The sequence below is a fragment of the Microcaecilia unicolor genome, chromosome 4 (genome assembly GCF_901765095.1).
Source record: "Microcaecilia unicolor chromosome 4, aMicUni1.1, whole genome shotgun sequence".
NCBI classification, from domain to species: domain Eukaryota; kingdom Metazoa; phylum Chordata; class Amphibia; order Gymnophiona; family Siphonopidae; genus Microcaecilia; species Microcaecilia unicolor.
In genome coordinates, this window is record NC_044034.1 from 61,633,711 (window position 1) to 61,661,152 (window position 27,442).

A 27,442-nucleotide genomic window follows, 5' to 3' on the forward strand; every position below is an offset into this window, starting at 1 on the left:
ATGAGCTACTTTTTTTTTCAGTGTTCATTCTCTCTCACAATTAAAACAGTAATCTTGGGTCAAAAACCTCCTTAAAATGAGTGTCTAAGAGGAAGTGACGTCACCGCTACCGATGGCAGCCTAGCTTTCTAGCTCCCGCTCCCCGAAGCTTAAAATAACACTAAAAGGTAGTCGCCAGCCACCTTAAACCTACTGGAAAAGTATTCCATCAGCCCTCATCAGCTGTAGAATGAGTAAAGCGTCTTCGGCGCCCAAAGGACTCTGAGAAGTCAGCAGGCGGCGGATCGAGCAAAACTGCCAAGCGCCACGAGGTAATGGCGCGGGCCTCGCAATCAGTCTCTGACTCCGCGTTGTCCTTGGCTGAATCGTGGAAACCGCCTGTTAAAAAAGGAATATCCAGCGAACTACGCCAACTCCTTTCAGGAATACAAGAGGATATTAAAAAATCGAAAGATGAGATCCTGGACCGGATGGAGACCTTGAGTTCTGACCTCCGAGAGCTGGGGAACAGAGTTGAAGATGCAGAAGCAAAGCTGGAAGAGCATTCTGAATCCCTGCTCACGCATGAGGCTCAACTCCAAGTGCTGGATCAAAAGAACCTAGACCTTACATACAAGCTAGACGACCTCGAAAACAGAGGTAGGAGGAATAACCTTAGATTCCGCGGAGTCCCTGAGGGCGGCGAGATGGAAGACGTCCCACAAATTGTACAGGTGTTGTGTTCTACTTTGCTGGGGGCCGAGGCGGCAGCGGTGAAGATAGAAATAGACAGAGCACATAGATCCCTCGGCCCACGGCAGGAAAATAGAGCACGAGACATTACTAGATTTCATCGATACGAGGTGAAGGAACAACTGCTGAATAGCGCCAGGAAGAAGCCTGACATTGAATACGGAGGAGCTAAAATAACTGTATTTCAGGACCTATCACAGTTCACTCTACAGCAGAGACGCCTCATGAAACCAGTCCTGGACATATTAACTAAAGAACAGATTGCGTACAGATGGGGATTTCCTTTCTCTCTTAACTACACAATAAAGGGAGCCAAAAACCAAGCGACATCACTGGTGGGCGCGTGGTCATCCCTGCACGTGGCAAGCCTGGTGAAAACGAGGAAACCTCCAGGTGGTCTAGCCTCTACCACAAAGGCCAAGCTTCAAAAATGGCAGAGGGTCCCTACAACTACTAAAAGGAGTAACCCTAAACGAAAAGTGGCTGCGGAGGACACCTGAACAGCAGTGGCAGTTTGATCGGTATACCATGTTTGAAGCTGCACTTTGTGCAGCAGTCAGATGGACAATGGACAACTCCGTGTCAATGATTGGTAAAGAATTAGGGAGTAGCATCTGTTCTGTTATGTTATGTGTTAAGCTTTTATCTCGTGCTTAGGGGGCATGACACCTCTAAAGTGGTAAATGACAGAAAGGAGGGGAATGTGTAATTGATATAGTACACTTACCAATGTTATGGGGAGAGGGAGGTTTAGGGGGCAAGCTGGTGTGCTGGGGATTAGGGCGAGGTTGACTGTTAATGACATTGATAAAGGAGGGTTCTAGACCCTGGTATTAATCTGGGGCAATTCGGGGGGAGGCGGGGGGCTGGGTTGTGCTGGTGTGTCACTTTTTCTTTTCCCACTATGGGGCCTTGTGCCCTCTAGTTGGTGTTGGTTGGGAGGGAGGGGGGATCAAGGGGAGGGATGGGAGCACCACTGGTATAAGGAAAAGCATGTATATGCGCCGGGTGGCAGCTACTCGTTGGGGGATGAACCTATTTAATACTTAAGTAATGAGTACAGACATAAAGATAATATCATATAATGTGAAGGGGTTGAATATGCCTCAGAAAAGGCAGAAACTGTTTAACGAACTACAGCAGCTGAAACCGCATATTGTCCTCTTGCAGGAGACCCATCTCCGCAGGGCACATGAGCGACTTCTCACACACCCAGACTACCCCAGTGCATTCTTTGCCTCCTCTGTTGACGGGTCCAAAAAACAGGGGGGGGGGGGGGGGGGGGGTGGCAGTCTTGTTTCATAAATCCATATCTGCTCCCATAAAAAAAATTAAGCATGACCCAGGTGGGCGTTTTTTGTTTTTGCAAGTTGTTATAGACCAGGTGGACATTACTTTAGCGTCCTTATATGCCCCCAATGAACAACAGGGGACTTTTTATGCCAAAGTTAAGAGCCTACTAGCCACATTTGCCCACGGCTCCTTGATACTGGTTGGAGACTTCAACAAAGTCATGGATCCAGTGCTAGATAGATCTGGGAGACCTCAGCAATCGATATCCAAGGAATCAATGGCCTTGGGATCCTTGGACCATTCACTGGGGACTTTAGACGTTTGGAGACTGAGCCACACATCTATGAGGGACTACACATTCTTCTCACCAGTACACAAGACATACTCTCGTATTGACTACATCTTCTTGGATGTTACATTGGCAGAAAGGGGACCTAAAGTAGGAATCGGTAGTGCGACCATTTCTGACCATGCCCCAATTTGGGTTACCTTGCCAACAGTCAGAGCAGAAGCCAAAGATAAGAGGTGGACGCTTAATACAGAACTGCTGCGGGAAGGGGAGGTGGTGGAGGGTTGCAGGAAAACATTGAAGGAATACTTAGAGATCAATAAGGATTCGGGTCCTCCCCTCAGTGTTGTGTGGGACACCATGAAGGCTATATCACGAGGCTACTTTATACAGATAGCTAGTAAGCGTGCGAGGGTTGGTCGGGCCCAGCTGGCACAATGCTTGGAAAGGATCCGGTTCTTGGAGAGGCAGCACAAGGAGGGTGGTTCGCCAGCAATTTTGGAGGAGCTGAGGGGACAGAGGCTCCAGCTGGATTCTATCTACTCTGAACAATTAAGCTGGATACAAAATAGAAACAAGGTCAGATCTTATGAGTTCACTAATAAGGCAGGACGCCTTCTGGCTATAAAGCTGCGTAGGCGAAAGGTAGACCGAGCAGTTACCCATATTAGGAACGATAGGGGGAAACTACTAAATACATCTGACGTCATACTGTGACGCTTTAGTGAGTTCTACCAGGAGCTATAAGCACAGGAGATTAGACCCTCTGAAGATTCTATTTTAGATTACTTAGCTGAGAGTGACCTATCCTCGATGAATCAGCAGAGAACCACCCTTGACGCTCCGGTCACCCCTGACGAGATACAAACAGCAATACAGCAACTACCCTCCTGTAAATCACCAGGGCTGGACCGCCTCCCAAATGAATTCTATAAGAAATTCGCTCTTGAACTGGCCCCGTTACTAGCTGACCTATTTAACCTGATTGGGAAAGGTGAGTCCCTGCCCTCTTCCATGATGGAAGCGTGGATTGCGGTACTGCCTAAACCGAATAAAGATCACAAGGACTGTGGATCCTATCGCCCAATCTCCGTTCTAAACGCAGACGTCAAAATACTAGCCAAAGTGCTGGCCAATCGATTGGCACCCTTGCTCACAGCCATTATTCATCCTGACCAGGTGGGATTTGTCCCACACAGAAAAGCAACAGATAACACCAGGCGAGTGGTTGATTTAATGTACTTGGCTGATAGAATGAAAAAGCCCCTTTGTCTCCTCAGCTTAGATGCCGAAAAAGCCTTCGACAGGGTGCATTGGCCATTTATGTACAAAGTGATGGAGGCATTCGGGATTGGTCCACAGTTCCATGGGTGGATACAAGCATTCTATAGCTTTCCCAAAGCCTGTATTTGGGTAAATGGGGGCAACTCGGCAATGATCCCCCTACACAGAGGCACCAGGCAGGGTTGCCCTTTATCCCCCCTGTTATTCGCTATGGTCATGGAACCATTTGCTACTAGGCTCCGAGCTAATCCAAAAATCAGTGGGCTTTCCGTAGGAGGGAGAGAACACAAAGTATCTCTCTTCGCTGATGACGTATTGCTGTTTGTCACACGCCCCCTGGCCACCTTCCCTGGGCTGCAGCAGGAGATTGAGGAATACTCAAACGTGTCAGGCTTCAAAGTAAATATGTCAAAGTCTGAAGTTCTGAATGTGACTCTCCCGAGGGGAGCTAGAGGGCGAGTTGAGGTCTTCTTTTGCTTTCAGGTGGGCCAACAAGAGCATTCGTTACTTGGGGGTCAACCTGACAGCACACCTTTCGGATCTTTTCATGGCAAATTATAGGGGCCTGGCGGGGGCACTCATCGAAGATTTGGGTAAATGGGGCGACCTTGACCTTTCCTGGTTTGGCCGAATAGCTGCAGTAAAGATGAACGCGTTGCCGCGATCGCTCTACCTTTTTCAAGCCCTCCCCATTAAAATGCCTCGTAAATTCTTAGCAAACTTGCAGGATCGTATTATGCGTTTTATCTGGGCGGGAAAACGCCCGCGTCTGGTTCGCTCGATCCTGTATCAGGATAGGAAGAGAGGAGGGCTAGGGGTACCTAACCTGGCTTGGTACTACAGAGCAGTTCAGGCGCGCGCAGCAGTAGAATGGTTCCAGGATTACCCCGATCGGCAATGGGTGCAGTTGGAACAATACACACTAGGTGTGAGACCACTGGGGGCACTTATGTGGGTCCCGAGCTCACTTAGGTCACTGGAGGGGGGATTATGTCCTTTTATATACGTCACCCTTTCAAACTGGGACAGTATGTTTCCACAACATCGTACCACACTATCTCGTTTGTCTCCCATAGCCTATAATCCACTATTTTACCCCGGAACACTAAAAGGAACTTTCACAAGATGGCACGCGGGCGGTTTATGAATGTGGGGTCAGTTGTTTGAGGGGGAGACTCTACTACCATACTCAGAGGCCATTGAGAGATTCCCGATAATGGGGTCGGACCGGTACGCCTACACTCAGCTATCCTCTTTTCTTAAGACGCGGGCAGTCCGGGAGGTAGTGTCCAGGGAGAAATCCGTACTAGAATCCATTTGCGAGGGTCCGCCAAAGACCACTGGGCTGATATCGCGACTTTACCACATTATCAATAGACAGTCCCCGAGCTACACACTTCACAGAAAGAACTGGCAGAGAGAATTGGGCCTGGAATTAGAGGATGCGACCTGGGAGAAAATGGAACGGGCTGTGGTGGGAGTGTCGTCTCATGTGCCCTTTAAGGAGAATGCGGTGAAGGTGTTGTACCGATGGTACCTGACGCCTGAGCGTCTTCAGCGTATTTACCCCACAATGATGGGGCTGTGTTGGAGGGGCTGTGGTGTAAAGGGTACAGCAGGCCATATATGGTGGACATGCAGGAAGGTCAGTGCTTACTGGAGAGCGATACGCAGCAGGCTGTGGACGGGTACCGTGATTCCATGGAGCCCAACCTTTTTCTTATTTCCTGCAGGTACTGCTGGTCGCCCCCACGCCCAGCAATTTTTTTTTGAAACAGGCGATAAGCGCCGCTAGAGTTGTAATTGCAGCTCATTGGAAGCAACCCATAGCCCCTCCGATAACTCGGTGGACTCAAAAATTGAAGCATATCTGCGAGATGGAAAGATTACTAGCAGAACGACATAACCAACTGGGTCAATGGCACCTGATTTGGGATTCTTTTACCCTTCATGTATGATTTGACTGAGATTACAGGCTCAGGTGGTGCTAATAACGGGGGGGGGGGGGGGGGGGGGGGCTGACTGTTATGGGGGGGATGGAATTGGGGAATAACAAAAACTCTATAAAGGTTGAAGTATTGGAATGGTTAATCAGATTGGTTTATTCGGAGCATTAGCACAATAAGATGTACTCCACTTGTCAGAATTGATAGTATTATCACGCTCTGTATTAGCCGTTAGCTACATTGTTAAAGAATTGTGTTATGTTTAAGTAGCCTGTTGTAAGATGTGCTTCAAGTGCATTGTATCAGATTATGTGTATTATATTCCAATAAAGACTTCATTAAAAAAAAATGTCTAAAAATATCTTCTTCTAAATGTGCCACTCAATCTTTAATAATTTCAGAAAAAAACAGCACTTATATCACCAATCTTGTGTCCACCATCAAAGGCACAGTTGTTGTACGTGATAATACACTGTCTACCAGTCTTGAGCATAAGATGAAAGCAGTGCCGGTCCCGATGGAGACCCATTTCGCGTCAGGCTTCTTCTGGAGACCTCACTGCATGAGAGCACTGAGCAGAATGGATCATGCAGTGAGATCTCCAGAAGAAGCCTGAAGCGAAACGTCTGTACCGGCACTGTTTTCTTGTGCTCAAGACTGGGAGAATGTATTCTAATGTACAACAATTGTGCCTTTGATGGTGGACACAACAAGATTGGTGATATAAGTGCTGTCTTTTGTGAAATTTAGTTTGAATGGCACATTTAATGATATTTTTGCATACTGTTTCATTTTAAGGAGGTTTTTGACCCATGATTACTGTTTTAACTGTGGATGAGAATGAACACTGAAAAAAAGTAGTTCATGATATCCATTGAGATGTTGCCACAGTTTTACAAGGACTTTTCCTCCTGTATAACAGAATTTTTCTAAGACCTTTATTATTCACTGTGTTTTAGGATTATTTAACCTGTATTTTTGAGTGAATAAGATCCAGTTTTTGTGCTTTAACATTGTCTTTTGGTATATAGTTGTAGTATTTTATTGGGCTGTATTCTGTACTTTGAGTTGAGTATTTGCTTTTTTTTTTTTTCCTAGCCTTCACTTGAACAGCGATGATCTTGTATGCATTATAGAAAAACTGGGACAGATTGATGTGGAAATAAACAAAAGGTATTTTTCATTTTGGATACCTCTGGTAAAGGTATGGGGCCTATATAAATTGTGTGACTCATGGCCCCTTTGAGGGCACGTATTTTGTCCCATATCCCCTCTATGGTGGTGACCATGAGACACATGAATGTGGTGCATGTGAATGAAGACTGGCAGGTCATTTTGGAGGGAATTAAACTGTTGCTGGACACACAGCCACCCTGGCTGAGGAGCCTCATGGTCATCGCCTTGTGTGTCTGGGTGGGGGGCCACTGGCTTCAAGGGGGTATCTGCTGCAGGGGCAAATCTGGCCCAGCATTTCTGTTCTAGCCCTGCATCTGATGCCATCCAGGCTCCTCTGTTTGCCCTGTTTTGGAGGAATGGGCTTTAGGGCTGACATTGGGCCCATGGCACCTTCTCATCATTGTCCTAACCCTCATTCACTGGCATTGGCCCGAGAGGTAGAGGGGGACCAAGATGTCATCTCTCTGTGAACCCTTCCTGGCCTTACACTCATGGTGAATGGGATCAGCTGTCTGCCTTTTTGTGCCCCCATCTTATGTTCCTGCTTTGATGTAGAAGAGCTGCCCTTCTCTTTCTCCAAATCCATGCCAGCTATGGGAGGTGTTTAACTCGGGTTACTCTTAGGGATAAGATGCATGGCACTTTATCTGCAATATGTTGGGATGATGTCTTGATTCTGATGACCTAATCTAACTTCCTGTGCTTCATCCCTGTCCTTAGAACATAAGCATTGTTATACTGGGACAGACCATTAAGCCCAGTATCCTATTCCCAACAGTGGCCAATCCAGGTCACAAGTACCTGACACTATCCCAAAAGAGTAATAGGCTGCTTGTCCCAGGAATGAGAAGTGGATTTTCCCAGGTCAGTCTTAATGGCTTATGGATTTTTTTTCTTTTAGGAACTTGTCCAAAGCCTTTTTAAACCCTGCTGTGTTAAGTGCTTTTACATATTCTCTGGCCTACGTAATGTATCTAATATTTCAGCGTTGGGTTTTGTAAAACTGTTTACCATTATTCTCTGGCAGCAAATTCTGGAGTTTAATTATACATTGGTGAAATATTTTCTCCTAATTGTTTTAAATTTAGTACTTAGCTGCATTACATGCCCCCTAGTTCTTGTGTTTTTTTGGAAAGATTAAACAAGCAATTAACATCTAACAATTCCACTCCACTCAGTATTTTTAGACTTTTCATATGTCCTCTCCAACCATCTTTTCTCCAAGCTGAAGAGCCCTAGACTGTTTAGCCTTTCCTCATAGAGAAGTGGTCTTTCTCTGTACATTTTCTAATTCTGCTATATCATTTTTGAGATGTGAAAAAAATTGCACACAATATTTGAGATGTGGTTGCACCATGGAGTGAAACAAAGACATTATAATCTGTTTTGTACTAATTCCTTTCTTAATTCTTAACCACCACCTGTTTGAACTGCCTCTGTATACAGAGCAGAGGGTTTCAACATATCATTGACACCTAAATCCTTTTCTTGAGTGGTGATTCTAATGTGGAAATTGACATCATGTTGCTGTACTTTGGGTTCTCCTCCTCTACATGCATCACTTTGCATTTAGTCACATTAAATGTCATCTGCCATTGAGATGCCCAGTCTCGTAAGGTTCACTTTCAAATGTTTTATAACCCTCTTGTGATTTAACAACTTTGTATAACTTTTTGTCCTTTCTTTTTTTTTTTTTTGAACCACCCATTGTGGTCTGACCTGGGGACTTCCATTCTAGCCTTTGCTATTAGTCAGTGCTTCCTACGTATATCAGCAAAGCAACTTGGGGCTACTAAGAGTTTCTGATTGGGATGTGGGATGCAGTTGTTCTCCTTTGGGACATGGTATATCATCAGTCAGTGTTCTCCGCTCTGAGTTACTACACTGGTGGCCAGTGTCACAGGTACAGAGGTTGGGGGAGGTCAGCCATGCATCTATGACAGTTACAATATGCTTCCTAATGCCGAAGATGGTTTTTAAGGGTTTTTAAGTCGATGATGACTTTTTCTATGGGCTACACAATGAATGTTCATGTGTAAACAACAGCCATAGCAGTTGAGACTTTTCCCTCATTAGCAATTTAACATCTGCTTTACTAACATTTAGATTATCTATCACAGCCAGCAGAGAATCTGTTAGGTAAGGAAGATGGTGTGTACCATACGGGCCTCGTGAACACTGCGTTGTCTTTGCCTCTCCATATAACATGTATTTTCCCACATACAGTAAGCTTGCTTGGTACGGATCATGGCCATTTGCAAGATAGCACTACTGGAGTGGATGGTGTGTGTACAGGCTTGGTCTCACGTGTTTGGCCCATGGAGGCCTTTTACCAATTTGGTATTACATGGCCACTGAGTGATGGTGACATCCCCTGTGTAAAAGCTCATCCCAGATGTGGCCACCCACATAAGATCTTTGGATGGTGTGGATTGTGACCCTGAGTGCAGGCATGGAGAAGTGGATGGCAGCATGGCTTTCCACTATGTCATAGCTGTGATGTACGGCAGCAGCATGAGGCAAGGGCTGATGTGGCCAAGTAGAGGTAGGCAGTGGGGATGTGTTTTGAGGGGACAATAGCCTTCCAGAGTTTTAGCTGACACCTGATGCGCACCTCTGAATTGCCCTGTTGCAACTTCTCAGTGCTTTGATATCTGTAGTACTACTGCTTATTCTTACTGCAGGAGTAATTCTGTGGAACAAATTCAAAGTTTGGTGCATAATATTTGAAAATTCTGTGCACTTTATTTGTAATTTTCTTGTGCATAATTTCTTCCACCTGCAGAGAGCCCCCAACCACCTTTTTCTAGCTTTCCACCTTATAAAATGCACTATCCATCTTGCCCCAGCCCCCCAAATGACACACAGCACCCCATCTTCCTTTCTCCTGCGTCCCCCCCCCCCCCCCCCCCCCCCCATGGAACATACAACTTCATCTTCCATGCTTCAGCCTCCCCCCCCCTCACTAGTATGACACGAGTGAGGAGTTGCAGAGCCACATAGGCTGCTTCCTATTCTGCTGTCCTGGGCCCGACTGCTCCTTTGAGCTGCGCTGCTTAAAGGGACTGCTGGGGACCAAGGTGGTAGAGAAGGCAGAAAGCCCAATGTGACTGTGTAGCTTCTCTTGTGGCGCTGTAGTGGTGTGTGTACAGGTAGACACAGAGGGAGGGGAGGCAGCTGGCCAGAAGCAGAGCATATTCAGCAGACTGCTCAGAATTCTGTGCAGTCTGCAGGGAAAGGGAATCTGCAAATTCTGCATTGCACAGTAGTGAAGAATTCCCCCAGTACTAATATTCTGTAATATATAAGAGAATGGCACAGGCTTTATTCCAGTGTCGTCATATGTGCATGCCTGGCCAATACACATGTAGCAATTTACCTATATGGACCCAGGTTCTGCAACTTGGTCACCCTTTCAGATCTTTATTTGTCTGTGTACTGAGGCTGTATTTTGTGAGACCTGTGGTAATGTTTTGTTTTTCAGTTTTGAGATATCTAGTAGGAACGGAGATACATTAATTTTACTATACATGTGACACCTATAGCCCTGGTCTCGTGAAATACATCACAGGTTCTGCACATAAAACACTGAGATTTCCACTTCTATGACCTATTTAAAATGGTGGTGTAAATGTGTTAAGCAGTTCCTGGGCTTTCTGTGGCAATTTATTGGATAGGTTTTATCATTTTATTTATGGTTAAGTCTAAACCCCAAATTTGTCTTGAGATTCTTCAAGTTGAGTTACAAATTAAGAAACAGCTGGTTGGTCCTTGTCCAGGAGCTCTTCAGTGTGTAGTTGTAATTTGACTTAAGATTATCTGGCATCCATGGGAGATTTGATTTGATCCATTGGAGTAACTTGAGATTAAATCTCGTGAAGTATTAAAGGAGGTTAGATCAAGTCTAGTATTTTTAGTTGGTGCTATAGTTTCCTTTGACTTTATATATTGAGGCTTATTGTCATGAAACACCTAGCCTCCTGCCTGGGGTTACTCCGTGACCACTTAGAGGGTCTATTCCCAGCACAGCTCAGGTCCACCTACACCTGCTTCTTGTGCTCTACACTAGCGCCCCCCCTTCCACTGACTGGGTCACAACCACCTCTGTGCGAGTCTCCTGGTCTCAAAATTATCCACAGTGATTTCTGTGTTCCTGGAGGCCACACTCCCAGTGGTCCCACAGTTCCAAGTAAGCACTCGCAGACCCAACACACAAACCACCAGGATTCTGTTATCAGTCCAGACAAAGAAGCAATAAACTAAATTATTTGTCTTAAACATTGAACAGTGGACATCAATCAGCAAACAGATAACTAAAATATGAATCAATTATAACACTAGGTAAACATTTGTTTATTTTCTAAAAAATACCTAGGAAGATCAGGACTATAATTGTAACAGTTTGCAGGGCTTTAGCAAAGAGATCCTGCTCTCTGTTTTTTTTTTTTTTCTTCCTGGCTAAGACCGGAACAAAAGCCAGTGTTCTCCAAATGAAAATGAGCTCCTGGGCCCAGAACAAGAAACATTTTAAAATGTACTTCTTCTTGGCTTCCTGTTTGTGTGCTAAAACTAAAGAAAAGAACTTTCATTTCTCTGAAACAACTTTACAGCAAAGAAACATCACCTGCTGGCCAAATAGGAGAAATAGACCTCAGGACACAACCGTTGTAGGAAAACATCCTTTACAGACTTAAAACAGTTGCTTCACACTTACATACTGTGAAGCTGAGGTTTGTTAGTGTAGCCTCAAAAACATCAGTGACTCATGCAACAAAATAGTCCCCCCACCTTCCTTCATCCTTTCTCATTTCTCTGCTGCCACCTTTGAAAGCAGCAGCAGACACCAAGTGGGTGATAGCTCTGTAGAAACTAGGAGACTCAAAAGATGGTGATAACTGGAGAGGGGGAAAAGTCAAATGGATAGGAGAGCAGCTGTTTGAATAAATTCATTTATCTAACAAATTGATTTATTCTTTTTCAAGTGGATGCCCTATAGGAGAAAGCGGAGACCCTGGACAAAGCATTCACCTGCCCAGTAACCAGTTATCAGAGTGGGAAACCTATTGGTCTATTGAAAGAAATGGAACAGGAACAGCTTTTAAAGATTTTCAAAGAATACCTCGGGAAGCTTGTATGATGCATAGAGATTTAAAGAACACTCATCCTCAAGAAGGAACTTCATTGTCACAGAAAAATGTTGCTGCATTACCACAAGCCTTATGTAATCCTGATGTGATTATTGAGGAAATCATTGAAGATAGTCAAGAATGTGAGTGTGACTTTTTTCTGGATTTGCTGTATACATTGTGCCACCTTAGAACAGAACCATTGAAATCACTTTGAAAAGTGAAAGTTTATGGTGGTCTTTACTATAAATGTAAATGGTTTGTAATATGAAATGGTAGTTCCCGGACTACATCTTAGGCAGTTTATTGCACTCGTGTATTTTTTTTTAAGTAGCACTAGGGGCAGACAGAGGAATCTGTGCCCCTAGTCAATGAGGGTCCAATATCTTCTCCCCCCCCCCCCCCAATACACCATCTCTGCCTCTCTTTGTCGGCTCCATCATATCTCTCCCTTCTCTCTGTCCTTGGATCTGGCTCTCTCTCCTTGCATTTACTACTACTAAACATTTCTAGAGCGTTACTAGGGTTACGCAGCATCTTTCTCCATACAGAGCCCTGGCTGGCTTCTGCTGACCAGAACCTCTCTGCTGCGGCCCATCCTTGTGGAAGCAGGAAGTTACATCAGAAAAGGGAGGGCTGCGGCAGAGAGAAGGTTCTGATCAGTGGCAAATAGCTAGGGCCCTGTTTGGAGAAAGGGAATTGACTTAAAAGGTGTTTTGGTTTTTTTTGAGGGGGGAGGGATGAGAGGGGAAGTGCCAAACCCGAGGATGGAGGGGGGAGAGACGTCGGAAGTGTGGGGAATGAGGTACTGGGTCCTCGGGCACTGCCCAGTTGCCCAAATGGTCAGTCCGCCCCTGAGTAGCTTTTTGTTATAAACATGATTTGTCATCTTATCTGCTTTATTAAAGGGTCATAAAATGCTGGTTCACTGGCTCATGGTGGGGTGTTCTGTTAATACGATGGATATATGCTTTCATCATCTCAGTGGGGTATGCCAAGCTATGGAGCTATTTTGAGCTTTGACTAGAAGACAGACATTTTCAACGTAGAGTGGAGGCTGATAGGAATACCCCTCGATACATTTACTGCCTTTTTGGACTTACTCTAGTGATTACTTTTCAACCTACCTTCAGACACAAAACAGAAAACTTATGAGATCACTTTACATCTTCATTTGTGTGTCCTTCATAATGTTTTTTGTGTTGTCTGTCAAAACCAAATTTCTAGGAAATTTGTTGGTACTGTTAAAGGAGACTCAAGTGGATCCCTTACAGAGTGGTGATTTGGAGATTTTTATGTGTGGGTGCACATGGATTCTAGAAAGTAGGACCAGTAGTTCTATAGAACTTAAGTGTAATCCCCTCTTGCCTTTGCTCAGGGTCCTCCTTAAAACAGATGTTACCCTCTGAGAGTATTGCAGTACACTGCCTCCTGACTGCAACACTGGAATCTGAGTTCTTCATTGGGGGACAAAAAAGCCTCAAGACCCAAGGGATCAGTCTGCAAATAAGTTCACACTGAAAGTGTCTAGAAAAAACATTTTCCTTTATCGTCCAGACATTTAGGCTTGTGCCATCCTGTCAGCAGGTGGAGACTGATGAGCTGTCAGGTCATCACTTTAGAATTCTAAACTTTAGAATTCTATGCAACCTGCTACCCAGTTGGTATTTCTCGGTCTCCAACAGATGGTAGGCTTCCTGTGTAACCTCTGATGGTCTAGTAGAACTTTTTCTATTTCCTTGGTCAGTCATCCTAAAATAAATTTAGGGTGTAATATCTTGGGGTCCCAAGTTCTTCTCCCAGTCCCTCATCAACCCTGTTCTTAAGAAGGCTCTTCTTATGCCTTGGTAGCAAACCTTGAGTGCCTGAACTTAATTGCTGCTCAACACAGTTTGACTAGCAATTGTGTGTACTGATGCTGCTTTGGTCTTTATTTACCCACTATGGTTTTGACTAGTATTGTCTGTGCTAATGCTGCTTTGGTCTTTATTTACCCACTGTTGTTTTTCTGGTGGGGTGGGGTTGCTGATGATCTGGAAAGGCTATAGTTTGACTCCATTGGCTTTCTTTGTCAGACTAGCCTCTGAGCAGGGTCACAGGTGTACTTTCACTGTGGCAGTGCTGCAGGACAAAAACAAGCACTGCTGTGTTTCTGGGGCCTTGCGCAAACAAGGAATTTTGATCCACCCTTATTTATACTGGCTAATAAGAGTGAAGTAATGCTAAGAAAGTTGAAGTCGCACAGTAAGAGGTGCACTTCTTACAAGGGTAAGGATGAATTGTCACTTCAAGAGCAATCTTACCCCATCTGAAACATTGGAATATTTGTGGGTAATATTTTACACTTTCCAAGGCAATGTTTCTTCTTTGAAGAGTCTAGCTACAATCTCAGATCAGGAACCTGCTCTTCACAAACACTAATTTGGCACTACCTTCAAGGTTTAATATCAATGGCTGCAACCTTAGAATTGGCGCCATGGGTCAGGATGCAGATGAGACCTTTTTATAGAAGTGCCTCCTCTTGATGCTCTTCACAATTTCAAGAGTTCCAGCTTGTAGTACCATTAGCACCAAAGGTTGGACATTCTCAACAGGTGGCTATGCAGCAACAATCTGTCCAAAATAGTTTAACTCCAAATTGGATATTTATCATGATGGATGTTGGTCTACACAGGTTGGGGAGCACATTATTCTAACAAATGGGCACAAGGTAGTGGTCGTCAGTAGAAGCTCAGTGGTCAATCATTCATCTGGAAGCATGGGTGATCTGTTTAGCTCTCCTGAACCTTTGTCGTCTTCTTCAAAACAAAGCTGTAATAATTCTCTCCCACAGTGCAATGGCAGGAGCCTATCTCCACAAACAAGAAGGAACAAGAAGGCTCAAGTGACAGAAGAGGTGCAGATGTTGATTGGGTGGAGGAGAAAGACATTCTTGGCTGCACATGTGGCCGGTACCCAAAATTAATCCAGGTGAATTAGTTCAGCAGGAATTCTGAGGATCCAGGGTAATGGTGTCTAGTGGAGGATGACTTTTGGATGTGGACACGGTTGGGGTGATCTGATCATGGACCTGGTGATAACAGGCCAGAATGTGAAGGTTTCACCATTTTCAGTCGGAGAAAGAGTATAAAATGGAAAGGAATAGAGGCCTTAATTCAGCTGTGGCTGCTGTTGGGTCTTCTGTATGTATTTGTGATGTGGCCACTCATAGGCAGAACTATTCAAAGGATAGAGAAGCATCTGGGTCTAGTAATGTTGATTTGGTCAGGATTGGCCAAGAAGACCATGGTTCAGGGAATTGATGCATCTGAAAGTGTCTTTGATCTCTTGTGGGCAGGGAGCAAATGACTCAATGCCTGATCAGCATGCTGGACTCGTCTGTTTTATCTTAGCTTATGGCTAGACTCTTGAGAAGGCAAAGCTAAAGAGATGCTATTTGAATAGGGTGATAACTACTTTGTTACATTCTAGAAAAATGTCTACCTTAGAATATATAAGGATTTTGAGAATTTTTGAGAACTTGTCAAGATAAGTGTATTTCTTCTGCATTATTCTATTCCAGATATTTTAGATTTCTTGCAAGATGATTTCGACAAGGGGCTACTGTTCCCTTGTTGACGGTAAACTGGCTGCTTTGACCTGTTTTAGAAAAGAGCTTGGACTTCACATCTGGATGTGGTACTTTTTCAAAGGGGTTAAACTTACTAGTCTGCTGCATCATCCATTGATTCCCCCCTAGGATTTAAACTTGCATTGGTCTACCTTAGTTCAGCCTCCTTTTGAACCTCTGGATTCCACAACACTTACAACAGTTTTCTTGTAGCTGTTTGGCTAGGCGAATTATAGGTCTTCTCTTGTAGAGAACCTTTTTGGCCTTTTAGCAAGGAGAAAAGGTCAATGTTGGTGTAACTTATATACTACTATAACCTTTCACGGGTTCACTGCAGTTTACAGGCAAAGTTTGACACTTCAAAATAAGAAAGTCACCAAATCCAAAATATAGGATTAACCCCGTCAAATCATTAACAGTTATCAAATAAAAATGTTTTCCGTTTCTTGTGAAAAGATAATTAGTTTCCAGTCTAACCAAGGAAGACAGAGAATTCCAAAAGGAAATTGCAGCAAAACAAAAAACTTCTTGAAAAGAGAACATCTCTTGAACTTGGGAATTGAAAGACACAGCACATAGGCGAGAAGAATGGCCAAAGAAGTGCTAAACAAATTAATCAGAGGTAAGACCATAATCATTGGAAACAGTGAACTGATTTGAAAAAAATTCTTTTGCGAATAGAAGCCAATGTAGCTCAGCCAGAAATGATGAAATGCTATCACACATTTAGCTCTTACAAATCAGATGAGCTGCAGTATTCTGAATTAGTTCTAACTTTTTTCAGCAGCTTTGAAGATAAGCCCAAATACAATGCATTGCAATAGTCTATATGAGAGAGGATCAGCATCTGAACCAAGAGAACAAATAAAGCTTGATCAAAATAAGATCCTATTAGGTGTAATTGTCTAAGGTCTTTTGCCAAAGATTTCATAGATAAAGATGAGTTGGGGATAACACCTAAAAATCAAGATTTGTCCTCAACTGGAAACGACTTGCACAGATTAGTGCTATAATTTTAGGAACATTAATTCCAGGGTTCTTAAAGCACAAGATTTTAGTTTTACTTGTATTCAGCTTTGAAGATTAAGCCCAAATACAACGCATTGCAGTAGTCTATATGAGAGAGGATCAGCATCTGAACCAAGAAAATGAATGAATTTTGATCAAAATAAGATCTTACAAGGTTTAATTGTCTTAAGCTTAAAGTCTTTTGCCAAAGATTCCATAGATGATGAGTTGAACATAACCCCTAAAAACAGAGATTTGTCCTCAGCTGGAAATGACTTGTCAGATGAAAGAGCTATAATTTTAGAAATATTAATTCCAGGGTTCTTAAATCACAAGATTTCAGTTTTACTTGTATTCAATCTATTGATCATGGCTCAATGTTGACCCTTGTCCATTCATGAAGACAATTTAGCAGCTGTCTCCTAGATCATCAAATGCAGGAATTAACATCAAAATATCTGCGTAGGACAATAGCTCGTGTGCTTTGTTTCATAGTTCCTAAAGATAACATAAATTAAAAAGTAATGGGGATCTCTGCAATTGCAGTTACTTTAACTGAGAGGAAGGAGACAACCGGCGGTCAGCTGTCGATGGCCAGCGTTTTGTCCCCTGAGCAGCAAGTGCGGGACCGTTGCGCGATGAACTGCCCAGAGATGAAAGGGTTTGTGAGCCCTTTGATTAGCACTGGCGAAGGAGCGTTGACGGACCTGGAAAAAAATAACTCCATCGCTCCCGAATTATTCAACCACCATGTCCAAAGGAGTGGAGGAGTGAGTTAGAGGTATATGCTGAAACGGAGGATGTTTACAGCAGAATCCAAATCGGCGGAACCACTCCTAAACACCTAAGAGAAATCAACTTGGAGTTTTTGGCTCTCGTGGAGGTTGCATTGAATACCATCTGGAAGGCGCTTCGGGACCTAACGGTGGCAGTAAATAATTTTGTTTCAGATATAATTTTATTAGAGTTACATGGACAATTCAACTGAACCCTTTGAGAGTGAAAAATTGATATAACAAATGATTCTACATGAGTAAGAAGTGGTTATGATCTTGAAAATGATAATAGACCAGAAACTTTGAATAATAAAATTAATATTATTATAGATGATTAATATCGAGATTATTGTTTTTTCCAGAGTTCCGGGTATGACTCCTAAAGTTTTCCTCGGAAATATTTCCTCAATTATTACTTTAAAAGGAGTGAAGCCTGTGAAAACTGGGATTACTTTAATCAGTGGGATTTGAATTAGAGATTTAAGTATATGAATTAAAGACAAGATGACGACCTGATCGGACGCTGAGACGGGTGCTCCATCGGGAATCGTGATTTGAACGCCCCCATTGCCATCGGAAGGGTGGAGTACCACCCCAGGAGGGATAATCATCTCCGGGAAACGGCGATCATTATCTCTGGGGAACGCTGATCTAAACCAACCGATGGAGGTCCGGAAGATTGGAGATAGGGAACCACGTGGAGATCTATCTACCGTGCATTATCTGGACTTACAGACAGATGGAGGGCCGAGAGATTGGAGAACCACGTGGAGACCGATCCACTGTTCCCACCGCCTGCGCCTTGGAGAACCCAGACACAGACCAGAACAAGTCGGCTGATCCCGTAGGGGCCGGTGTTCACCAACATGAACTGCCCTCGAGCTTGGAGCGCCTTTATCGGACGCTGAGACAGAAGCCCCACCAGGGAGCACGATTTGACTTCCCTGCTGCCCAAGCTGTCACCGGAGGAGTGTGATCATCATCTCCGTGAAAAGGCGAACTGAACTGCGCCAACGGAGATCCGGTGGATAAGGGCGGCCGACCTGCCGTTACCACCGCCCACGCCTTGAGACTCCCGGAAGCGAACCCGGAGCAAACTGGTGGATCCCTAACTGACTAGACCCCGCCACCCCTAGCGGATCCCAAGCGGACCTAAAACTCGCTCACCGAGTACCGTCTGTCTATTGCAGCTAGAGAACACAAAAAAGCAACCCCCGACAGACCTGTCATCCAGAACTGAATCCGCAACTACACAAGGATAACATCAGCAGGAGCGAAACATCGGGTCACTCTGAGGCCAACTGCCCTGTCGGGACGGAAAGAAGACATGGAGACCGAGGCACAAACATAGGACCAGGGTAAGAAAAACGTGATCCCACTAACCATCCCGAGTCCCACGCCTGTGAGCGCCGCGACCACACAGGACACCACCGAATCTATCCGGGCCAAAGACGGGTGAATGGAGGAAGGAATGACCAACTTGACCACATGCTACGAACTGCTGAAATTACGGACAGAGCCACAACATATAAGCAATACTAAACTGAAACAGCTGAGTGCAACACTGTGGACCTATATTATTAATGCTGATTTTCCATCCGCTTCTACAGTGCCTTACTGTATTGTATAGAATCGCAACTGCTTATGCTAGATCTTACTATACCAACCTAAACTGTACTGTGATGGTAAGACCCCATCAGCTATTACTGCCACTACTGCATGGCACCGCATGGCACTGACCTCTAGCTGCTTCCAATGTATTCCATTGCAGTGTACTGCAGTGTATTACATTTACTGAACTGCACTAGTGACTAGAAATTCCCATAAGCTACTACTGCATGCTATTGTATTAAGCTGCTTCCACTCTATTCCATTGCATTGCACTGACCGCTGGCTGCTTCCACTGTACCCCATTGCATTGAATTGCATTATAATATAGTAACATAGTAGATGACGGCAGAAAAAGACCTGCATGGTCCATCCAATCTGCCCAACAAGATAAACTCATATGTGTATACCTTACCTTGATTTGTACCTGCCTTTTTCAGGGCACAGACCGTACAAGTCTGCCCAGCAGTATTTCCCGCCTCCCAACCACGCCTCCCATCTCCGGCTCTGGCACAGACCGTATGTCTGCCCTCCACTATCCTCGCCTCCCAACTACCAACCTCTCTTCCCCCACCTGCTCCGCCACCCAATTTTGGCTAAGCTTCTGAGGATCCATTCCTACTGCACAGGATTCCTTTATGCACATCCCACGCATGTTTGAATTCCGTTACCGTTTTCATCTCCACCACCTCCCGCGGGAGGGCATTCCAAGCATCCACCACCCTCTCCGTGAAAAAATACTTCCTGACATCTTTTTTGAGTCTGCCCCCCTTCAATCTCATTTCATGTCCTCTCGTTCTACCACCTTCCCATCTCCGGAAAAGATTTTTTTGCGGATTAATACCTTTCAAGTATTTGAACGTCTGTATCATATCACGCCTGTTCCTCCTTTCCTCCAGGGTATACATGTTCAGGTCAGCAAGTCTCTCCTCATACGTCTTGGAACGCAAATCCCATACCATTCTCGTAGCTTTTCTTTGCACCACTTCCATTTTTTTTAACATCCTTCGCAAGGTACGGCCTCCAAAACTGAACACAATACTCCAGGTGGGGCCTCACCAACTACTTGTACAGGGGCATCAACACTTCCTTTCTTCTGCTGATCACACCTCTCTCTATACAGCCTAGCAACCTTCTCGCTACGGCCACCGCCTTGTCACACTGTTTCGTCGCCTTCAAAATCCTCAGATACTATCACCCCAAGATCCCTCTCCCCCTCAGTACCTATCAGACTCTCCCTGCCTAATACATAAAGTCTCTCGTGGGTTTCTACTCCCTAAGTGCATCACTTTGCATTTCTTCGCATTGAATTTTAATTGCCAAACCTTAGACCATTCTTCTAGCTTCCTCAGATTCCTTTTTATGCTTTCCACTCCCTCCCGGGTGTCCACTCTGTTGCAAATCTTAGTATCATCCGCAAATAGGCAAACTTTACCTTCTAACCCTTCGGCAATGTCACTCACAAATATATTGAACAGAATCGGCCCCAGCACCGATCCCTGAGGCACTCCACTACTCACCTTTTCCTCCTCCGAGCGAACTCCATTTACCACCACCCTCTGTCGTCTGTCAACCAGTTCCTAATCCAGTTCACCACTTCGGGACCTATCTTCAGCCCATCTAGTTTATTTAAGAGCCTCCTGTGGGGAACCGTGTCAAAAGCTTTGCTAAAATCTAAGTAGATTACGTCTATAGCACGTCGATGATTCAGTTTTCCAGTTACCCAATCAAAGAATTCAATGAGATTCGTTTGGCACGATTTCCCTCTGGTAAAACCATGTTGTCTCGGATCTTGCAACTTATTGGCTTCTAGGAAATTCACTATCCTTTCCTTCAGCATGGCTTCCATTACTTTTCCAATAAGCGAAGTGAGGCTTACCGGCCTGTAGTTTCCAGCTTCTTCCCTATCACCACTTTTGTGAAGAGGGACCACCTCCGCCGTTCTCCAGTCCCTCGGAACCTCTCCCGTCTCCAAGGATTTATTAAACAAATCTTTAAGAGGACCCGCCAGAACCTCTCTGAGCTCCCTCAATATTCTGGGGTGGATCCCGTCCGGTCCCATGGCTTTTTCCACCTTTAGCTTTCCAAGTTGTTGATACACGCTCTCTTCCATGAACGGTGCTCTATCCATTCCATTCTCAGGTGTACTTTTGCCAGTCCCTCGCGGTCCTTCTCCAGGATTTTCTTCAATGAAAACCGAACAAAAGTATCTATTTAGCAAATTGGCTTTTTCTTCATCATTATCTACATAGCGGTTCGCTGTAACTTTTAGTCTCACAATTCCCTTTTTAGTCCTCCTTTCACTAATATATCTGAAGAAATTTTTGTCACCCCTCCTTACATTTCTAGCCATTTGTTCTTCCGCTTGCGCCTTCGCCAGACGTACCTCTCTCTTGGCTTCTTTCAGTTTCATCCGGTATTCCTCCCCGTGTTCTTGAGATTTTCTATATTTCTGGAACGCTAACTCTTTAGCCTTTATTTTCTCAGCCACTTGCTTGCAGAACCATATCGGTTTCCTTTTTCTCTTGCTTTTATTTACTCTCCTTACATAAAGGTCTGTGGCCCTATTTATTACTACTTTCAGCCTGGACCACTGCCCTTCCACTCCATGTACGTCCTCCCAGCCCATCATCTCCTTCCTCCGGTATTCCCCCATTTTACTAAAGTCAGCACGCTTGAAATCCAGGACTTTGAGTTTAGAGTGGCTGCCCTCCACTTCAGCTGTTATATCAAACCAAACCGTTTGATGGTCACTGCTTCCCAGGTGTGCACCCACTCGGACATTTGACACACTATCCCCATTTGTGAGCACCAGATCCAGCATCGCTCCCTCCCTCGTGGGTTCCGTCACCATCTGTCTGAGCAGAGCACTTTGGAAAGCATCCACGATCTCTGTACTTCTTTCCGATTTGGCAGATGGAACCTTCCAATCTACATCCGGCAGATTGAAATCTCCCATCAACAGAACCTCTTTTTTCTTTCCTAATTTTTGAATATCCGCGATCAGATCTTTATCTAGTTTCTCTAATTGTGTCGGGGGTCTGTAGACAACACCCACTTGGACCGAGGTTCTATCCTCTCTTTTTAAGGTGATCCATATAAGTCCCAGTGTGTCAGCTAACTGCTGTTATCAAGGCAATTCTCTAGATGGGGACCAGAATTGGTACAGTCTAATCAAAGAATTTTCAATTGATTTAACTTTCAAAATTGCCCTAGAATATAAAACTTTCCTTCTTGTGATATAAATCTAAATATTCCCAATAATTATAATAGCAGTTTCAGCAATGTAAAATGCAACTTCTGAGCCTCAATTGAGTACTATGCAGTTTAAAACAGCCTCTCCTCTCTATCAGAGCTTGGCAGGAAAAGAAAGAAAGAAAGGAAAAAAAGTTTACACAGGGCAAATTAATTAATTAAGCAATAAGCATTAAATTAAAGAGATGGATGTATAATACATTATTCTGAACTGCACTGGTGACTGGAAGTTCCCATAAGCTACTACTGCATTTTAATGTACTAAGCTGCTTCCACTGTATTCCATTGAACTGTATGATATTGTATTACGTAGCTTTATATTACGTTGTATTACATTGTATCACGTTGCACTCACAACAGCACCATAAGGTATAACAAATCTTCATCAAGCAATACCACTCTACACTACTAACCTCTCTCAGCTCCTACTGTAACCTACAATCAACGCTAACACGAATATCAACAAATTGCTTTTAATAATCCATTTCCTTCCCATAATCTACCACACATTGACAACCCCTTGCACAGACAACTTACCTACAATACACAAACCGTACACACAACACCTAAACAATACACCTGAACAAAAGAACAACAACCAACTAAAAGGAAAACCTACTTCACACGGGCACAATCAACAGAAAGGAAAGAAAGGACACAACAAACCCAGATACCAAGAAGATAGACAACTAATAAAAATGTATACATATTCGTCTCTAACCGAACCATACCAATTGATCCAAGCAGGATATGTAAATGCCAGATGAGTAATTAACAAAACAGCAACAGTAACAGACTGGATCACAACAGACAACCTAGATCTTTTATTCATAACTGAAACCTGGGTACATGACCTTAAAAATCCCATAATTTTAGAGCTATGCCCCCCAGGTTACAGAATTATCCACTGGACAAGGAATGGGAAAAGAGGAGGAGGAATAGCGATAATCCATAAATCCCAATTCATTGTCATAACGATAACCGAATCCATACTTCCCCAACTTGAAATTGCTTCAGTTAGAATAAATCATCTAACCCTACATGACCACATAAACGTAGTGCTGTTCTATAGACCACCAGGTCACTGGCAGTATTGCCAATCATACTTTATGGACTTTATATCGAATGCATGTGTTTCTATCTCCAACCTTCTTATAATAGGATACATCAGCCTCCATCTTGAAGATCTGAACTCACGAAACGTGTGTGAATGCAGGGATCTCTTCCAACAATGGGATCTATACTGGCCAAAAATGCAACCAACCCACACTAAAGGACACACACTATACGACATCATCACACACAATTCTCCCCAGACCTCAACCTCGTGTTAAAAGATACAAAGTGGACAGCTACACCATGGTCCGACCACTACAAAGCAAACCTCTCCATTCAATGGTGTATAAAAGATCCACACCACAAACAACAAAAGCGATTAACTTATACCACAAGAGGCAAAATAGATCCATCAACATTCTGGCAACAATTCTATAGTGATGAATGGACAGCACTAACGGAATCACACAAATTTCTTCAACAATGGGACAACAGATGCAAAAGCATATTAGACAACATAGCACCTCTTCAAACCAGAACCTCACATAGAAAGAACTCAATACCTTGGTTCAGCGAAGAACTGAAAAAATTAAAAACACAAGTTAGGAGGCTAGAACGTGCATGGAACAAAAGGAAAAATGATTCCACACTCAACGCCTGGAAACAACTACAAAGAAAATACAAATACACCATTAGACAAAGTAAAAGATCATATTACAAAACTAAAATTGGACCAGACTACAAGGATACACATAAAATCTTCCAACTTGTCAACAAATTAATATATACTACCCTGGTTACTTCTAACAGTACTGACACCCCATCAGCAGACAATCTCGCGAAATACTTCAAAGAGAAAATCAAAAAGTTACGACACGCTACCCATCAATACCACTGACTACGTAAATATCCTTGAGTGCCTAGACCCAATCCCTGGTGAATATCCAGCTGACCGAACATGGAACAGTTTTGATTCTCTCTCGTAGGATATCTCCCAATCGATCAAAAGATTTGCCAAGTCTCACTGCAAACTAGACACATGCCCCAACAACCTTATAAAATCTGCCCCTCAACAACTCACGTGAGACCTTACATGGCATCTGAACTACATGTTCCAAAATGGACTCTTCCCAAAGGACAAAGGTAATATTCTACTTACCCCTTTACCTAAAGACACAAAGAAAAATGCTAGCGACGTAACCAACTATCGCCCAGTAGCATCAATCCCGCTGATAATCAAACTAATGGAAAGCATGGTTACCAAGCAGCTTAACATCTACCTACACAAATTCTCAGTTCTTCACGATTCCCAATCAGGGTTCTGGGCCAACCACAGCACTGAAAGAGTACTAGTTACTCTTCTGACTAAATTTAAACAAATAATCGCAACCGGCAACAATATACTGCTCCTACAATTTGACATGTCCAGCGCTTTTGACATGGTTAATCATGAAATATTGCTACATATCCTGGAATACTTCGGAATTGGAGGCAACGTTCTCAGTTGGTTTAGAGGCTTCTTGACCATGAGATCATATCAAGTGACATTTAACTCAACCACGTCAGCCCCATGGACACCAGACGAGTCTCTCAAGGTTCTCCCCTCTCACCGACCCTCTTTAACCTAATGATGACACCCTTGGCCAAATTATTGTCCATTCAGAACCTCAATCCATACATATACGTAGATGACGTTACGATCTACATCCCGTTCAAACAGGACCTAATGGAAATCACCAACGACAACAAAAGCTTCCAAATTTATGCATTCATGGCCAGATGCATTTCAACTGAAACTTAATGCAGAAAAAACACAATGTCTCATACTTCACAATACAACAGAAACACATTCACCACTATAACCACACCAAACCTCTCCCTTCCAGCATCAAACACTCTGAAAATTCTCGGAGTCACCATCGATCAAAATCTCGCACTTGAAAATCATGTGAAGAACACAACTAAGAAGATGTTCCACTCAATGTGGAAACTCAAAAGAGTAAAACCTTTCTTCCCAAGAGCCATTTTTCGCAACCTGGTACAATCAATGGTGCTAAGCCATCTCAACTACTGCAATGCACTCTATGCTGGCTGCAAAGAACAAATCATCAAAAAACTTCAAACAGCCCAGAACACCGCAGCCAGACTCATATTTGGAAAAACAAAATATGAAAGTGCGAAACCACTAAGAGAAAAGCTACACTGGCTACCACTCAACGCACCACGTTCAAGATCTGCACATTAATTCATAAAATCATCCACGGAGATGCCCTGGCCTATATGTCAGACCTTATCGACCTACCACCCAGAAATGCAAAAAGATCATCCCGCACATTCCTTAATCTACACTTCCCAAGTTGTAAAAGACTGAAATAGAGGCAAACACATGCATCCAGCTTTCCATACACGGGCATACAGTTATGGAATGCCTTACCACGTAACTTAAAAACAATTTACGAACTAACCAACTTTTGCAAATCTCTGAAGAGACATCTGTTCAACAAGGCTTATCACAACATCAATCAACCATTGTAAATGCAACACATTACCACTTCACCTGATAGTTAACTGTTCTCTTTCTATGCCTATTATTCTTTTCTGTCTACAACTCCAAATGTAACTTTCTACTCGGGAATGGCGAAAGCCATAACCAAACATTGTAAGGCAGATTGAGCCTGCAAAAAGGTGGGAAAATGTGGGATACAAATGCAACAAATAAATATGTATTGTTAAATAACTTCTGGTTTTTAAAAGAGAGAGAATGTAATCAGATGTATTATTTCTAACTAATATTGGACAATAAATATGTTTTCAATGAAATGATTTGACTATACACACCGTATTGGCCTTGAAGAAGCCAACCAGATGATCAATGTGGAATGAATTAGTTGAGTAATATCTGGGGATAATCAGGTTAATACCACGTTTTCTTTTGTTTTTTGTTTACTCTTTAATTGACATCCTTGTCTTGTTTCACTCTCCCTATTTAGTGGTCTAAGGAAGAGAATAGAATTACCTACTTTCTCTGTATTTCCAGCAAGTTGTTTTATCTCTTGTAAAAATTTGAATGGTTATTAAAAGTAATGGGGATAAAGGGGATCTCTGAGGACCAAAATAAAAAAGCGTTATTTTTATGGACACAGTAATTTTTGTTAATTATGTTTCAATCCTTTTTTAATTATTAAACACAAGCAGTCTTGAACATAACAATAAAACGTCATCACTGCCTCTTCTATGACTACCCAAAACTTCCCTCCCCACCCATAAATTATCCGAATAGGTGCAACTCATAAGTCCGCCAGCAGTCATCCAACACAGTTCTACAAATTTAACAGCCGGCTCCGGGCGTTAATGTGTTCCAAAACGGACTCCAACGCTATTGAAATCGCTCTCCGACGTCAGAGGTAAAGTCTCAAATACCCATCTTCTCCATACGCATGAACAAAATCATGCATGACTGCCATTGTTGAACCGGATATTTATCAGTTAACCACTCAGGCAGGATAACCTGTTTGGAAATTATGGTGGTTTTAGACACAAATGCCATGAGGCCCCGTGGAGCTGGAGTGCCCAGCTTAGGATGGCCGAACAAAAGTGCAAAGTCATAATGCCATCCAACTTGCCATATTTTAGAAACTTGTAGTAGCATCTCTTTCCAAAAACGTACAATAGCACAACATGACCAAAACATATGTCCCAACGTTACTCCCTCTGTTCCACACTTTAAACAAGATCCCCATGGAGAGAGTCCCATATGGAAAGCTTGATGAGGTGTTGTATATAAAAGCAAAGCGAATTTATATTGAAGCTCCCAATGTATTGCAAATAGAGACGAACAGCGAATAGAAAGAATATGTGCCTTAAGTTGTGAGCTGGTAAGTGAAACTTGCAGGTTGGTAATGCCACAAAGCAAGCAAGTAGGAATAATCCAGTTCAGATACAGTATCTTTTATATGTCTTGTTGTGCCTCTAATGAGAATACTGAAGAGTTCTTCTTGAAGATCTTCAGCCAAGGCCTCCCAAGGTAGAGATTTTACATAGTGGCTTCGTTGCACATCATGAAAAACATCCTCTGGTGATATGGCAAATTCTGTTTGAAAATCTCAAAGATTTGATTCTTCCTTCTGATGTCACCACGTGTAGCAAGTATACAATGCCCTGGGTAGTCCATTTACGAAAAATAGGGTATAGTTGACCTGGTACAAATGCTGGATTATTACAAATTGATAAATAAGGTATCGCCTTTGGAGAAAAATGGTGTAAGTGACAAATCCATCCACAGA

At 43.4% G+C, this 27,442-nt stretch overlaps 1 protein-coding gene across 1 annotated transcript in view; it reads left to right on the forward strand.

Annotated features, from left to right (window-relative positions):
- Positions 1–27,442, forward strand: part of RNF17 (ring finger protein 17) — a 785,154-nt gene that overhangs the window by 223,936 nt on the left and 533,776 nt on the right. Inside the window, 2 exon segments of the mRNA XM_030200280.1 lie at positions 6,643–6,717; positions 11,703–11,989. Coding sequence (XP_030056140.1) covers positions 6,643–6,717; positions 11,703–11,989 — 362 coding nt within the window.